Source organism: Mastigoproctus giganteus, chromosome 12, assembly GCF_048544385.1.
Source record: "Mastigoproctus giganteus isolate SK-2022 chromosome 12, ASM4854438v1, whole genome shotgun sequence".
Taxonomy (NCBI): domain Eukaryota; kingdom Metazoa; phylum Arthropoda; class Arachnida; order Uropygi; family Thelyphonidae; genus Mastigoproctus; species Mastigoproctus giganteus.
Window position 1 is genome coordinate 41,596,467 of NC_143586.1, and position 18,819 is coordinate 41,615,285.

The window sequence follows — 18,819 nt, forward strand, 5'->3', positions numbered from 1 at the left end:
TTAGAGAGATAAATAGCTTAGTAATATAGCGAAATTTTCAACTTCCAAGGACTTGGAATGAATTACAAAAAAAAAAAAAAAAAAAAAGTTATTGGGTTCACATTACGATATTTTCACAATATTTCCATTTATTCCTACAGGATGCAAAATAAATTTTCATATTTTTTTTTTCAGTTTGCTCCAGCTGGCAAAAACTTACATAAAGTTGAATTTGCATAAGTCGGGGAGTTCCTGTAAACAGCAGAAAAGGCATAATTCAAATAGCAGAAGCTTACTATAAAGAATTATATAAGGAGCAAGGAAATGGTGCAAGCAGTCGGGAAGATGGATCACAAATTAGCAACACGTACGACATATCCGATATCCTTCCTGATGAGGTAGAACATGCATTGAAGAAAATGAAGAATCAGAAAGCCATGGGTGAAGATGAAGTTACTATAGAGTTCTTAAAATTGGAAGAGACATAACTGGCAAGACTCTTCACAAAGTACATTAGGAAATGCATTATGTCAAAGGAATAGAATAATGCAACCAAAATTTCACTGCATAAGAAAGGAGATAAATCAGAAACTGGAAATTATAGACCAATTAGCTTGTTGTCCCACATCTATAAATTGTTCACAAAGGTCATTACTAACAGATTAGAAAGAATACTTGACGAGAATCAACCAAAAGAGCAAGCTTTAGGGCAGGATTTTCAACGATGGATCACCATCACATAATATTGCGCTAATGAAGAAAGCAAATTAATATAAAACACCATTATGCTTGGCATTTGTGGATTATGAAAAGCCATTTGACTCCATACAGCATAAGGCAATGTTGCAGGCAATGGAAAGACAAGTCATACATTATGATTTTGAAGAAAATATATGAGAACGCTACCTCCTTTATTAGACTAGATAAAGATAGTAGTAAATTTAAAATTGAGAAAGGAGTTTGACAAGCAGACACAATATCTCCAAAGCTGTTTACTGCTGCCCTTGAAGAAGCTTTCAGAAGACTGGGCTGGTCACAGAAAGGAGTCAATGTGAATGGAGAGTACCTAAACCATTTGCAGATGACATTGTGATCATAAGCCATGATCCCAAAGAATTAGAGGAAAATCTTAATCAGTTATGCAGCGTTAGTAAAGACTAAAGATGAATATGGCTAAAAAAAAAAGTAATGATGTATAAGTATGCCACAGAAATGGATATACTCATTGAAGGAGCAATAATTAAAAAGCTGGATTCATATACTTATGTGGGACAAGTCATTAGCTGTAATAATGATAAATGGCTGGAAGTCAAGAGAAGAATAAATTTTAGATGGATAGCATTCAGGAAATATAGTGACATACGGAGGAGCAATATCCCAATTTGTCTGAAACTTAAAATAATGAACCAATGTATACTCCCCACCATGACTTATGGAAGTGAAACTTGGGCACTCACAAAAAGAATGGAAGAGAAGCTGAAAACTACACAGCAAAGAATGGAGCAAATTATATTAGGAATCAGACTGTTGGATAAGAAGAGAAACACATGGATTAAGCAACAAACTCAAGTAAAGAACATTCTTACCAAAATTAAAATGGTCTTGGGCAGGACACATAGTTCGAAGACATGATGACAGATGGACTAAGAAAATAACAGAATAGTACCCAAGAGGAGCTAAAAGAAAACCTGGAAGACAACAATGGAGATGGACAGATGAAATTCATGAGTTCATGGGTAGTAAATTGATGCCCATTGTAAATTGCACAAAACAGAAGGAACTGGAAAGTTGCTGGAGAGGCCATTTTCAACCCTGCAGTGGATTGAAAATGGCTGATGATTGATATATAATTAAATAATATATTATGAAAGAATTTTTTTTTTCAATCTGCTAATGTTACTGAATTCTAACTACTACAAGATAAAAGTAAACCAATGAATACAGAAACCGTGTGTGTGTCAGTCGAAAATGCTCTGATTTTATAAATCTATCTGTGACTTATTAATAAACCAAACTTTTAAAATAAATGATATAATTCTTACTGTTATATTTGCCGGTGGTGAATATGCAACAAAGGGTTTATTATTCTCAGCAAAATTTCCAGATGGTGCATTATATATTAACTCGCCTTGTGCATTAATAATTCCAACAGTGTTAGGTTTATTCTGATCTGGATAAGATAACAGTACATCATAATCAACAATGTCTACTTTGTCCAAGCCATTCTCAAGCCACTGTTTTTTTATCATTTCAAGAAGTTGTTTATCCTCTTCACTCCCTGCTATATGAGGTTTAGAACTAATATTCCTAAGGGAAGGGAAGAAAATGGATCACATTAATTAACATTTATGAGAAAATAAATTAATAACATAATTGGAATGATCTAATGAAATTACTGAAGAACTCAAAACATTCTATTACTTATAGCATAACTTTTAAATAAAAACAATATTATTATAAGTGCAATGTTTATAAAGTTCTACAACATTTCACTCTTCTTGAATGTTACTGATAAGAAAAGGCTTACAAATGTTTGGGAAGAAGTTATAATCACTGCAGTGCCCAAACCAGGAAAGCCAGCACACGCAAGAGATAACTACAAATTCTCACACTATTACACTATGTACCTTTATTAACAGCATCATGTTCCAGAACCTCATACATTTCTGTAACAATAATTATCAATAATGATGATAACAATAATTATCCCAAGTTGAGTATTAATATCAACTGAGACCCCAGAACAGAGACAAGGCATACATGTAGGGAAAGATAATAAATCAAGTTGAAATTAGTGATTTAAATGACTAGTTGTAAAGTTAACAGAAAACACAATTCACATTTTTATATGAACACATATTTTTAAAATGAATCTGCCTGTATTTTTTAGTTTGTGACCACTGATTTGTAACAATATCAATTTGATATTGACACAGATCAATAGTCATTAGCTATATTGCAGAGTTTAATGAGTAGCAATCAAATTTTATCAGTCTGTTCCTGTTTGAAGTTAAGCATGGCATGTTTCATAGTCAGGCTGATGGAACCACAAATAAAACAAAATCCCAGTTCACATAGTATAATTTTGTTGTAATTTTTTCAGCATGAAGTAAATCTTAATTACTGCAAAATGGTGTGCAAGGAAGTGAAAATTAAAATTCTCAAGAAGCCAATGATCTGGACAGGGAGGTGGGGAAATGAGCATGTTTGTAAACTTAATCCAGGTTTCTGTAGTGAAGGTATGTTTATATTTAGCTATTTTAAAATAATCTTCATATTTTTAATCTTCATCAGCCAGAAGTTTTTTCAAATTCTCTTACTAAGATATTCTACATGGGTTTTTGAAGGCAAGTTTGGAAGGACATGGCTGATAAGGAACCCTTCCCCATGGGGCAGGATCCATATCATTGAATCCTTGATTAACTCTTGATCATCAAATTTATTTGAACTATTCTCTTTGATAGAATGTGCTTAATGGTAGATAACACAGGGTCTTTGATTAGAAGGAACTGTTCACATAGAGAAAGGAGGGGTTTAACAGAAACAAAATTGAATGCAATAGGTATGTCAGCAGCATGTAGGTACATCTCCTGATTCCAGAAGTTAATTATATTAAGAATTAAGATATTCAGGCATGTTATGGTAGACAGTTTTCTCATTCCATAATTCACTTTACTTTTCAATATTTATGCAAGTGACATCACACCTGTTATTGACAGGAAACATTCAAAAACTTCTCTTTCTTAACTGGATATAAATTTAAATTGGTTGTCGATAAACTGGTTGCTCATAAGTAACAGAGCCACTTACTACGTATATATATATGTGACATTGTTACTTATAATGTTAAAAAAATTTAATACTCCTAAGCAGTTTTAGATATCCAAGCTACAAAATCTGCATGGTTTCATATTTTTAATAATTCCATTTCCTTTTCCTGTTCTTATTCCACTCAAGAGATCCTTTTCTAGGAAAGAATTCATCCTCAAAAAGACATGTTATTGATAAATCCCACCTTAAACAGGAATTAGCAACACTATGCTTACAAATAATCTTCATTGCATAGTTTGGAATTAGAAGTAAATAACCCAATGCATGGCAATAACATCAGCTGTAGTTGAAGATATATGAGGCGGGGGTGAAGAATTAAAGTTAGAGAGAGTTCACATAGAAATCTCAGCTTCAGGTATAAATTTATAAATTGACTTAAATATGAGTAATTATAATTAATAATGATGAAAACTGAACATTATGTTACAATATTTAAACAGTTTAGCTGAAAAAATTAGGCTAATAATTAAATTAAATTGCCACATATAAAGGAAATAAAAAAGGTATAAAGAAGTTGATAACTAAACAGCTGAAGACAAAATAGAGCATGTCCATCTTTGGTGAAATTCATTACACAACGAGTGAAAACCCAGTTCTTACACTGATGTATACTTGCTAGTATTTGTTTGGATTGGCATGAAGGTTCTTTACTGACAGAAACATGTTGGTGGGGATCAAGCAGTCAGTTAAGTGGTGCCTATTACAGTTGTTGTGAAGTGAGAGAAGGGAAAGGCTCTAAGGTCTGATGCATAATTCTTCAGTGACACATATTCCAGAAATCAGGAGAGCTGATATCTATAATCAGTTTTAGGCAATATGCCTTTATAGCTTTGAATTTTAAGGCTGCTCCAATTGTGGTATGTTTGCAAACTACTTGGGCATTCATAATCATCTAATCAAATGCTATGAAGTGTTGATGGAACAGCCAAAGCACAAATCTCCAAAGTATACAGGATTGTAAGACAAATCATTCTAAAAATAAATCTGATGGATGCTGCAGGGTCTCGAATGTGAATTGATACAGACGAGTTTCAATGATAAATCAGAGCACAACATGCAATGTCTCCAATACTGTAAGCCCAGCTTTCTGGCTCAAGTATATTAAATAGTTTTCTGCTGGAACAAACACCTAGAGCCATTCCCAATTGTTGAAACTAAAACTTTTCATATAGTAGTGGTAGTAATGGAGGCATATGATGCAAGAAAGCAAGCATATGAGCTTATATAGCATCAGCCAAAAAAAAAATAATAAAAAAATTCACACATCCATTCTCTCTAAAAGTTTGTCCAGTTCCTCCTTGAATTTATTTAAGCTAACAACTTCCACAACGACAGATGGTAGTTTGTTCCAGCAATTAACCACCTACTGGCTAAAGGCAAATTTCCCCACAACTACTCTACAACTGTCTTTCCTCAATTTGAATTTATGCCCCCTCAGGTTCGTAATCTGAGCAAACAGAAGAATCCCATCAGAATTCAGTGTGCTCAACCAATTCAAGGCCTTATACACCACAATCAGATCACCTCGCAGGTGCCTAGTCTCCAGCAGCTGCAATTTGCAGAACTTAAGACCGAACCCTGGGGGACTCCACTAATAACATTAGTCCATGAAGATGTCCATTGATTACTACTCTCTGTATTCTCCCACTCAACCACCCTTTTATCCATTTTAGCAACTTACCCTTAATACCATACTGCTCCAATTTGTACAGTAGTCTTCCATGTGCAACAGTGTCAAAAGCTTTTTTCTGAAATCCAAGAATATGATATCAAAATTATTTTTTGCATCCAGTTCCTTATCTTTCCCTTACCAGACTCTCCCTTAGCAAACCCATGCTGTGTCTGAATTATTACTGTAGCCTTGTCTAGATGATCCTGCAATGCATCTTTAACCAGTGACTCCATTATTTTCCCCAGAACAGAAGTTAAACTAACTGGTCTGTAATTACTTGTGGCACCCTTAGATCCCCCTTTGTGAATTGGGGATACATTTGTACATCTCCAGTCCGCCACCTTTAAATATGCCTTACTTAAAACTGTTTGTTTCATTATGCTTTGCATTTTTAAATATGTGTACCTGACTAATAACACATTCTGGCAACTAGACTTAGCTGTAATTCTGTAAGCATCCTACTTAATGTCAAATAATTTTAAAATCCTTTACACTAATAAATTATAATGGCAAATTCGCATTACAAGAGATATTGCATGCAGTACAAGACAGAATAATATTATACTGAAAAAAAAAAAAAAAAAAAAATATATATATATATATATATATATATATATACACAGGGTGTCTCAAAAATATACAGCATAACTTCAGGAATGAGTTCTTCATACGTAGACAATAAAAATATTTTACATCAACATAGTTTCGGAAATGCTTGGTTTCCGAGTTTTGAAGGTCTGTCTATGACACTTAACAGTTCACATCACCTTATAGTAATTGTTCAAAATGTCCACCTTCTGCCTGAATACAGGCCTCACATCGACGTCTCATGGACTCGCGAAGATGATGCCAAATTCCTGGTATGTTTCGTATTGTCTCACAACCTGCCACAATTCGATTGTGGAAAGTTTCCACATCAGCTACCGGAGTCGAATACACCAATGACTTTAAATGGCCCCACAAGAAGAAATCTAGTGAGTTTAAATCAGTGAGCGTGGAGGCCAGACAGTTGGTCCACCTCTACCTATCCACCAACCAGGAAACCTTCGATTCAGGTAATTGCGGGCTAGGTAGCTGAAATGTGCGGGAACGCCATAGTGCATGAAGTGTGCTCGTTGACGAATGATCAGTGGCGTGTCATCCAAGAAATCAGGCATGTTGTTTTCCAGAAAGTTTCTGTACGCCTGCCCTGTGAGTTTGGAAGTACATGGGGCCCAAATAACTTATCACCAAAAACACCCACCCAGATGTTGAGGCTGAACTGCTGTTGGTGATGTGATGGAAGAATTGCATGTGGGTTTTTCTCAGTCCATACATGCTGATTGTGAAAGTTTTGGATTCCATCTCGTGTGAACTGTGCTTCATCTGTGAATATCACTAAGGCAGGAAAGTGAGGAGTTGTACCACACTGCTGCAAGAACCGCTGGCAGAACATTACTTGCACAGGGTAATCTGCTGGTGACAAGGCCTATCACCAGCAGTATCTATGTCTGTACCCATTGCAGATGGTAAGGATACAGTTGGTGTTCTCGCAACACTCTCCAAATAGTCAAACGTTGAACAGCCATTTGCGTTGCTATTCTGCGTGTGCTGATTCCAGGAGTGGCATGCACAACATCCAAAATCTCCTCCTCTACTTCAGGAGTTGCAGATCTTGGTCGTCCTCTGTCGGCAGCACGAGGTGTAAAGGTCCCATGTTCACAAAGGCAGCGATGGATACCTTCAAACATTTTCCTGTCTGGACATCTTCATTCTGGGAACCTTTCGTGGTACAAATGACGAGCCTCCAGAGCATTGCCATCCGCCAAACTGTACATAAAGTGCACATCCGCTTGCTCCTGATTTGAGTACATGGTCAGAATGGAAAACCACCAGATTCTGTCAGTACCTTGTGATGAAGGAAATCGCCTGCGGGAGATAAGACATTCCAGTTAATAACTCGGGAACCAAGCATTTCTGGAACTATGTTGATATAAAATATTTTTATTGTCTACATATGAAGAACTCCAGGGGCTCGCATCTGGTGAGTATGGGGGCTTGGCAAACCCGGGGGTCCTGAGCTGGATATCATCATTCTTCTCTTTCTTGGTGATTCCTTTCTACTTCTGACTCTCTCTCTTTCTTTCTCTCTCTCTCTCTCTCTCTCTCTCTCTCTCTCTCTCTCTCTCTCTCTCTCTCTCTCTCTCTCTCTCTCTCTCTCTCTCAGGGTAAGTCGGAGAATTTTTTTTTTTTTTTTGGCTGGTGCAGCATAAGCCTCAAGCTTCCTTGCACCATATGGCTAATAATAATAATAATAAAATGATAACTCATTCCTGAAGTTATGCCGTGTATTTTTGAGACACCCTGTGTATATACACACACTGTATTTATAAAAGATAAATTCTTTATCAACTGATATGGGTTATACATCATGATGATAGCAAAATAAAACTGTTTAATTACAAAATATACAACTTAAGAAGAATAAACTACACTGGTTTTCAAAGAAAGTGCATCACCTAGGAATTTCACATTTCTAACCCTTTTTTCACAATGGTATGTTACATGACAAATAGAAATATATAAATGAAAGATATTTATTAATAGTTAAGGCAAAGTTAAGTAATATTTGACAGGTGCTCTCAAAATATTCCAAAATGAGCATTTGAAACCTTTATACAACAGTTTTGGTAAACACAACAATTATGGCTGAAATGTTATAAGAAGCCCTCAATTTGCTTCAGTTTATCATTTTAAATAAAAAAACAAAATGAAAAGTTCACCAGGTGCAAACTAATATTTAGTTTAACCACCTCTGGCCCTGATGACAACAGCACACCGTCAAGGCATTGACAAGATCCAATTTATGAAGATAATCAACTGATAGTTTGTGGTTCCAAAAACGAATTATGGCTTCCTGAAGTTCACGAAGGGTCTCTGGTTTCTTTCTGGCAACTGCAGATTTCCACACGATGCCAACAGTTCTCTATACAATTCAGGTCCGGGCTGTTTCCTGGCCAGCTAAGAGTTGTAATGGACCATTTTTTCACCTGTAACAAATGTAAACATTACTGTCAAACCTCTAATACAGTAATGAAGCTAAAGTAACTACAGAAGTGCCTACTTACACTTTTCGTCCAATGACAAAGAGCAAAGTCGTCCTGAAAGATGCAGTTACTTGGCAGGTTGAAATGATCTCTAATGGTTGGCAGCAATTTGCCTTCCAATATAGCCAGGTATATCCACTGGCATTTACAGAACCTTTTATAAACTGCAGGTGATATGAAATGCATCCCCATATCATTTGGCTGGCAGGGCACTTCACTGTAGACACCATACAGTCTGGATGGTATTCTTCACCACGTCTCAGGCGCCTCCGTAGCCAGGTGGGAAGGAGCAGCAGTGCGTAGCACACGCTTCTTGATTGGACCCGGGTTCGAGCCCGTCACCACCAAATACAGAGGATGCGGAAAGGTCAGGGAATGACCACCGCATATCCCGGAGCGATATGGCCTTAGTTGCTAATGCTCCTAAAAACCAAATAACAAACTAACAAACATCACCACGTCTACGTTTGTCTCCCATCAGAGCCATGCAGGTTGAATTTCTTCTCATTCGAGAAAATAACTGACTTCCACTACTCGGGGGGTCCATTTGACATGCTCCTTACACCAAATTAATCGAGTCTTTTTCATTTTTTGTGTGAGGAGGGGCTTCTTCTTAGGATGACGGGCTACAAGTCCATTTTTGAAGAAGCCTCTTCTGACTGTTACTGCATTTGCTACGACTCCTGTATGTTATTCCCATTCTCTTTTCAGTTCAGACGAAGAAGCTTTACAGTTTTTAAAGCATAAGCACTTCAAAACATGGTCCTGTTTTGGCATTGAAACTCGTTTGTGTCCGATTCCTTTTTTCCTATCAGCAGAACCAGTATTCCTGAGTTTGGAAAGAAATCTACTCACTGTTGACTGATTACAAGACACGCTATAAGCAATATAACGGGAAGAATATCCTTCCTCATGTAAAGCAACAATAGCACTGTTTCTTCGTGGCATCAACTGCACGTAACTTGCCATCCTGACAAAAGCAAGGAATGACTGCAACTCTTGCACAGCGTGCTTATATAGCAAAAGTAACAGCTGATGCAATAATACATCACCTACGCATGTCAATCTTATCTGATGCAATCTGTAAGAAATATTGCCATATACAGTACTTATGTTATTCAGATGACAATTACAATTTTAAGGGGTGATGCACTTTCTTTGAATACCAGTGTATATATGCAAAGCATCTCTACTTTCTATGCTACATTTTTTTATGCTAAGTTTCTGTAAAAAAACTACTTTTCAGTAGTGTCCATATATTTCTATTTCTAGAATCTTTACACATATGCAGTTAAATTGTGTATTCTATAATTAAGCAGTGCTTGCCAGTGTCTCACAGCAATTTGTAACATTATGAGCAACAACAACACATGTCTACCATGGCCAAAATCTTACTTTATCAACATTTTCTACTAGTCCAAAAATTAAATTAACAAAAATGAATAAACTATTTTAGACATTAAATTAGGAGCATTGAGCTCTTACAAGTGTTGAACCATTACAAGTTCATTTCGTTCAATGTCAAGTGCATTAAAAGACATGAACAAACATAAAATAAGCTGCAAGTCATACAGCAGTTACAGTCCATGTTTTTTTAACTTTATCTTTAGCTACATAATATGGCATGAGGTTATTTCTCACCTAAATTTAATTGATACAATAAACTGCTAATTATGGGAGATAAATATAACCATATCTGGAAAAGCACAAAATGAAATGCAAATTATTGGAGAAATATACTAGTCATGCCTGAAAATTGTATGAAAAAAGAGAAAAATCTCTCTCAGCTTATAGAAAAAAGTTAAACAGGTGGCAGTAAAAATGAACAGCAATTTTGGGATATACAAATGATATAGCATTATTCTATTGTACAATGACCGAAAGCAATAATATTTATAATCTTATTCAAGACGTACAAGGTATATTTCAATATACTTGTTTAATAGAGATGGATGGTCAAATAATCATCCATCTCCATTAAGATTCAAGTAATAAGATAAAGAATTTTTTAACACAAAAAATAATCATAATTTCTCTGTTTTTCACAAAAAGATTAAATTTTAATTTTTGTTAAGGATATAAATTTTAAATCTTAATAAATTTTATTCCATTATTCAATATTTTAAATAACCTCTACAACTAAGTTTTAAAATTTACTCAACATTTTGTTAAATATTATTAAATCATATTTGTTTGATGTTCACATTAAATATTTAAAGTATGATTCACAACAGAATTAACTAATTCATAATAATCATAGCATTAACAGATACTGGTAAATATGATTTTTTAAATTATAAGATAAATATACATTAAATTTTTTACAAGATACAAAATATGATAATGCAAGAAATGTATCATCAAACATTATTATCCAAGCATTGAAAATTACTTATTAATTCCAAATATTTATAGGAACAATGTACATATTTAATATTATGCAAGCAGCTATGGTGATAAAAAAAAAAAAAAATTCTTGTATATAACAACAACCCAGTAATTTGGTTTAATTAACAGGAGCTTAGTTTTCCTTGACTAATAATAACTTTATATTATCATGAATCCATTTTAATACTTCAATAAAATCATTCTTTAATTTGGCATTCATGTCAATCAAATTTTAACCAATAATATACAATAAAATAACAAACAATACATACACTGAGTGATCACTGAATTATGACTACCTACCTAATACTGTGTTGAGCCACAGCTAGCATGGATAACAGCCACTATTTGCCTTGGCATTGACTCCATTAGATGCCTGAAGATATCTGTAGGTATCTGCAGCCGCTGCCTATAAGGCTTTTCATAGTGTCAGAATAGATGATGGCTGTGTGTCCATATGACTCGCTTCCAATTCCAAAACATCCCACAGGTGTTTAATTGGATTGAGGTCTGATGAATTTGGAGGCCCATCAAGATGGGTGATATCTTCAGTTTTCCTTGCATTCGTGCACAGTGCAGGCACCACTGCCATTTGCCTGGAAAGTGAGCACCATGCACGATGGGTCCATGTTGCTTGCATCACACACAAAAGCACCCATCGCAGTTTTGCACCAGGTATTTGGGCTCTTCCGACCAGCACACTCATTTCCAGTCCTCCAGTGTCTAACCAGTGTGTTGTTGACATCAAAGTGTTTGCCATCAATGATGATCAGTGGGTGTTTCTTGGGTCATCTGCTGTGGAACCCCATATGTCCGAGTGTGTGGCACATCATTTGGAATATTGTTCTTGTATTTCCCATATTTTATTGATGTGAACTGCACACAGTGACCTGCCAGTGAGTCCACACAGTGCCCTGCACCCTTTGCTTACCATGAACATCCACCTTGCATAATCCTTTACAGTTCTGTCAGTGGGAGGTGGTTTGACCTGTTCAACACACCATTCTTTTTACAACTTAACCACAGTGGGCCATGAGGAATTGACAAGATACACCATTTCTGTATGGAAGCACCCAACACATGAGCTCCCACAATCATTCCCTTTTGAAATTCCGTGATATCTTTACTACATCCCATAACTGCTACTTTATCACTGCTCCAGCATAGGAAGCTATTCAGATTTTTATACTGCAAACTATGCAACGCAATCCATTATGAATGGAGTGGTTATAATTTAGTGATCACCGAGTGTGTAATTTTAACAGTAACGTTAGAAACCATATAAACTAAGTTACTTAAATAAATTAAACAATATTTTTAGTTCTGTGAGGAACTCCTCTGTTAACATAAAACTGCTATTAAAGAAACTTTGGTTAACTGAAAGAATAAATTGAGCATAGCATGATCAATTAACAATGTCTAAATTAAACCATTCATATCACATACGAAACTTTCTGCTCAACGCAACAAGAAATACTTAGAGCTGTTAACTGGTACCAAGCATGTAAATAAACCAAATTATTAAACACTTAAAATTGTAAAATAAATTTTATTATTTTGTATAATTTTATAATTAGTATTTTTATAGCACATTTAATACTTCAATAAATTATAATAAAACCAAAAAATAAAAGTTTTTTTGTACAATTTAACAAAAAATATATATAAAAACTGTCACTATGCAAGATGTGATCTAAAAAGTTTCTGAATTAGCTTCAAACTAGCATTACTGTAGTCAGTATCAAATTCATCTGCTAAATGACAACATAATACAATCTGCTGAATCACTTGTTTATTTCTAAACCACTGATGTGCCACACAAAGGGACATGTTAAGTAAGATCGTGTATAGTATTTCCTATGATTTGTGTTTTCCAGAAAACCGTAAAGAACAATAACATGTGCATCAATTTCTTTTTCAAACTGGACAAAACTGATAAAGAAACCTATGAGATGTTAAAACTTGCTTTTGAAGAGGCAACAAAGTAAAGCTCTTAACGTTTCAGCAGGCTTCACAGTGCAAAAATGGAATGGCTTCTGATGACAATGCTGAATGTTCCTATCATAAAGCAAAACAGATGGAAATGTGATACAAATTTGGGACCTTAGTCACAAATACAGTACATGCATTTCACTATCATTTATTTACTGTTTATTAATGAGGTAAGAATCTCGTTCAAATGCACGATTTGAATTTTTAATAGACTGTCACCCAAATTTATGCCTTACCTGCTGAGTGACAAAGAAACAGTAGTTCAATGTATAATTCTTGAAGCTCAACAAAAGTGGAAAAAACACTGGTAAAATTTGAAAAAAAGTAACTGGTCTTTGTGGAAGGGTTCAAAATTCCTATGCCTGAAGGATGCCAAGTTCATTCCAGTGTAAAGAAGTATGCTGTTGGGTTTTTCAACATGATGAAATTATGTATCAAAAATTTATCCCATAGAGAACAACCCTGAATGAACATTTTTGCCATGACAAGGTTTCTCAAACTGTGAATTACAACTCCCCATGGGATCATGAGCAAATTGGGAAAGAAGTCACTTTTTTTAAATTTTTCCTCGGGAGTTTTACATTTGATTTTTTTTTTATTTCCAATGAAACAGTTTATTTTATAAATTTGTTAGGTTCTATCATTGTTTTATTTGATATAAAGATTAAAATTTAATTATTAAAAGTAAATGATGTATTTATTTATTTGACAAATTCACACCCAAATGAAATCATTAGTTTTATTCATGACGAGAGCACAGATTCATTTATCATTTGAGGGAGTTACAGTATTGCAAGTTTGAGAACCCCATGACACTAAGGCATTATGCAGCATATATGTGTGGCAATACATCATAAGAAATGGCACCCTGGAGATTGGTTTTGTTATCAAAACAATAATACTGTTCACTCTGATCTGAATGTTTAGGAATATCCAGCCAAAAACCCCACGACTGTTGTTTTCCACCATCCACTCATTAGATCTAACCATAGTTTGAACTGCAGGGGATGATTTCATATATTACATTGCAATCTGTGAACAGTCAGGCTACACCTGCGGAAACATAGGGCTTCCTCCATCAAAAAAGTGTAAAGGAAACTCCACACTTCTCAGAAACTTTCTGATCATAACTCATGTACTGAGATAATTACATGTATTACTGTCTGTTCACCATTGGAAGCAGACAGTTTATTAGTATTAGCAGTGACAAATGATGCAAGGCAGCAAGCTTACAGCACCAAAAAAAAAAAAAAAAATCTTTTGTCCATCCCCTCTAATAATTTGTCTAATCCTTCCTTAAATCTAATAAAACTACCCACGTCCACAATGCCGGATGAAATTTCTTCCAACAATAAATTACTCTGGCTGAAAGCAGATATCACATAACAACCTTGCTACTATTATTTTTCAATTTATGTCCCCTTAGGTGTGCGATCCAAAAAAGAATAGAGATGACATCAACATTTAGCTTACCCAATCCATTTAAAGCTGGTATACTTATAGGTGTTTAGTTTCCATATGCTGCAATTTGTAGAACTGAAGTCTTTTATGGTAAGAGTATCCTTTTGTGTCCATGACTAATCTAATTGCTCTTCTCTGTACCCATTCCAATGTCCTTCCTAAAATGAGTCTTCCAGACCAGTAATCTTATTGCTCCTCTCTGAAACTGTTCCAATATCTTTCTTAAAATGAGTCTTCCAGACCAGTATGCTTCACTCAAGATGTGACTTAACCATTACATTATATAATGGGATAATCGCCTCCTTGTCCCTGCAGGTAAAATTTATGTATTTCACTAACAGAACCACATCAGCTGTCATAGAAGCTTGTGTGCGCTGCTAAAGAAATTCACATAGCACTGTGCATTTTGCCCCTAGGTCTTTTTCATTTTTGACTACCTTGAGTTCAGTTACACCCACACTCAAAGTATGTTATTCTTGGGATTACTTCTACCCATATGCAGTACCTTACATTTATCAATGTTAATCCTCAGTTGTCACTTCTCAGCCCATCTGCCTAATTTCTCCATGTCTTGCTGCAGAAGCATACTCAGATTCTTGTTATTAATCACTCTGCAAACTTTTGTATCATCAGCAAACTTAGGCATAAACTTGCTATGCCTTTTTTCAATGTCATAACAATGAGGGCAAATACTGAACCTGATGGACTGTGCTATATATTAGTCCAAGAAGAGCATTAATTAATTATGGACAATATTTGCACTCTGTCTCCTTGCCCATTAACAATTCCTTTATCCACAGCAGTAACTTGTCGCAATGCCACACTCCAATTTATGCAGCAGTCTTTGCCCATTAACAATTCCTTTATCCACAGCAGTAACTTGTCGCAATGCCACACTCCAATTTATGCAGCAGTCTTTGCCCATTAACAATTCCTTTATCCACAGCAGTAACTTGTCGCAATGCCACGCTCCAATTTATGCAGCAGTCTTTCATTCGGAACAGTATCAAAAATTTTAATGAAATCACAGTACATGTCAAAATTATTCCTTGCATTCAGTTAATTTGTTACTGAATGATAGTATCTGTATAACTGCATTCCTGTCACAAGGTGTTTATATGTTACTTCTTTAATGATTAACTGAATTATTTTCCTTGGTCAAGCTTACAAGTCAATAAATTAGTTATCTCGCCCCTCCTTGTAAATAAGGAGGGGAAAGATAACTAATTGCTGGTTGCTACAGATTGGGGATGTGCAAACATCCCCAATCTGTAGCAACCTTTCCTGAATCCAAGGATGCTTTCAGAATTATGGCTAAAGGTTTGCTTACCATTTGTGCTACTTTTTTAATGTAACTGGATAGATTCCATTAGGCCCAGATACCTTATATACTTTTAGCTTCAGCAATTTTTCCACTTTTCTCTCAGTTATCAAAAAATCATTATTAGCCATATGGTGCAAGGAAGCCTGAGGCTTTTGCTGCACCAGGCAAAAAAAAAAAAAAATTCTGAGTTACCCTGAGAGAGAGAGAGAGAGAGAGAGAGAGAGAGAGAGAGAGAGAGAGAAGGAAACCACTAAGAAAGAGAGGAATGATGATATCCAGCTCGGAACCCTGGGTGTGCCAAGCCAGGGTCCTGAGCTGGATATCAGCAGATGTAAGCCCCTGGGATTGAATCCTTTAGCATGCAGTTATAACTTCTTGTATCCCATCCCTAAGAAGTTCATGTTTGAATGTAGATGCAAAATATTTATTCAGCATATCAGCAATATAAATAGAATCATGAACAGTTATGCCCTTTATAATCAGTGGAACAATGTGGTTCACCCCTTTCCTTCTAGCAAAGGATTCTTAGCCAAAAACTTCTCATAAACTCCTTAGTGACTTGACTACTACCTGGTTTATACTTACTGTTAGATTTTGTACTCCTTTCAATTTTTAATCATCCCGTGCATTTTTATTCTCTACCACTAGTCTTAATCAGTTCATTTGATAACCATTTAGACTCTGAACAATATCTCTCAGCTGGTGTAAAAGGCTTAGTTCTTTTACAATTACCTTCCTGATCACATCCCATTTAGAATTTCCAACTGGTTATATCATCAGTTGGTCCCACTGAAAAGAATTTAAAAACTCTTCCCTTTACCCTTGATAGCATTTACATCTTTAAGTAAATCCCACATAAAGAAATCAATCAACCAAAATACACGAAGAGCAGTGTTTTTACATACCAGCCAATTACATTATACGATGGTAATTCTCAATGTGCATAAATTTTTAATTATACAATGATAAAATAAAATAAAAATTCACAAGAGGTATATATTCAATTTCTTTGTATTTAAACAGTGGAAGAAAGAGTGTTTAGAAATCATAACTTTGCATTTAAATAATAACTGAGTGAGAAACTTTTGAATTTTAATAATTAAAAGTATCAACATTGGCACTTTTTTTTCGATAACAGATTTTTCCATATAGTTAAAAAAGGTTAATGGCTAATAATGAAGATGAAAAGGAAAAAAGCTTTGAGCAGAGTTACACAGAGGTTACATTCATATTTTATGGAGAAGCAAGGAAAGAAAAATCCTTACTCTCAGGTTCCATGGTGTTTCATTAAAAATAAATACATCCCTTATAAGAGTATAACTGTTATTTTGCTCCTACTGAGTTAAGCAATAACTGTAGAAACAAGGTGGTACTGAACTGCAAACAAATGACAATTCTATTTCTAAAGGAAGTGTTATTTATTTTGTAGTGCAAACACCCTACGTTTTTAATGTAGTGATTAAATCCAATGGAAGGAAAATGCATTTTTGAATATTTAAGTATTTGTAAGTACTGCATATGCGTAGCAGTAACCCCCTGAGTAACATACTGACTGTATGATACTACACTCAGGATAGTGGAAAATGAAAACAACCTGGGATTAATTGTGTGGTCAGATATGTAGTTCTTTGAACAGTGCAGACAGGCTGCCAGGACAGCTCATGGGATTTTGTCAATGATATACAGAAATTTTGCTAGAAGAGATAAGGAGGTAATTATCCCATTGCATAAGGCAATTGACAGGCCACATTGAGTACTGCATATAGGTCTGGAGGTCTAATTTTAGGAAGGATGCAGAGTTGCTAGAACAAGTAATTTGAATTTGAGGTATTGCTCAAAACATCAAAGGCAGATATTGTGGGGATTTCAGAGACGTGGTGTCACACAGATATAAGAAATGCAGAACTGGAATTTGGGGAGTACAATGTGTACAGAAAGGATAGACAGGATAGGAAGGGAGGAGGGGTTATGCTATTAATTAAGAAACACATAAAATCCAAGGAAGTGAAGCCAGTCGACATCGCTGGACAGTGCAGTGTCGAGTCAGTTTGGTGTGACATAAGCATTGGGAGATCAAAATTGAGAGTAGGAGTGTGCTATAGGCCTAACGACTCTGATGAGTATAATAAGAAACTGTTCGGAGAAATAGAGTGGGCCAGTAAATCAGAGAGTCTTATAATGGGGGATTTTAATTTCCCAGATATTGACTGGAATTTGGGGGCTGGTCACTCACACAGTAGCAAGGCTTTTGTGGATTTATTGGATGATTGTTTTCTACATCAGCATGTTCGGGAGGCAACTAGAGGGAGTAATACTCTTGATTTGATTATCAGTAGTGATTCTTCATGCATTCAGAATCTGCAGATAAATGAACCACTTGGTGGCAGTGATCACAGTGTGCTGAAGTGGGAGTTACTCAAAGAGGTAACTACCATTAGGGGTAAAGGGAAGGGGTATTGCTTTCGTAAAGGCGACTACAATGGACTGAGACAGTATTTAAATTCTATACAGTGGGATCAACTGATGATATTGCCAACAGCAAATTCAAAATGGGAAGCATTCAAAGAACTTATCGTGGAAGCTACTAGGCTTTACATACCAACTAAGAAATATTGTTCAAGGTTTAGGCCTAAATGGTTGTCAGATGAACTAATGAGGCATATGGCAGAGAAGAAAAATGCATGGGATACATACAAATTAACACGTGACACGGATGCCTATGATAGATACAAGTTGATCTGTAACCAAGTTACAAAGGAGGTTAGGCAGGCGAAGGCAGATTACGAGAGATCCTTGGCAAGGGATGCGAAGAAAAACAGCAAAGAGTTCTTTACTTATGTAAACTCTAGAAGGAAGGGGATGAATCAGATTGGTCCACTTGAGATCGAGGGGTCAACTGTTGATGACCCTGCTCGGGTAGCTAACAAACTAAATGAATATTTTGCATCGACATTCACACATGAGGAGTTATTCAGCGAGGGGAATGCCAGAGGTGTATTCAACTCTAGCAGTAAGCTAGAGAATCTTGTAATAACTGAGAGCAAAGTGGAGGAGAAATTGTTGAAGATAAACACAAGAAAGGCACC

At 35.6% G+C, this 18,819-nt stretch overlaps 1 protein-coding gene across 1 annotated transcript in view; it reads right to left on the reverse strand.

Moving 5' to 3' along the window:
- Positions 1–18,819, reverse strand: part of LOC150076946 (N-acetylated-alpha-linked acidic dipeptidase 2-like) — a 120,966-nt gene that overhangs the window by 93,599 nt on the left and 8,548 nt on the right. Inside the window, exon 2 of the mRNA XM_090386268.1 lies at positions 2,022–2,286. Coding sequence (XP_090242394.1) covers positions 2,022–2,286 — 265 coding nt within the window. The remainder of the gene's footprint in view (positions 1–2,021; positions 2,287–18,819) is intronic.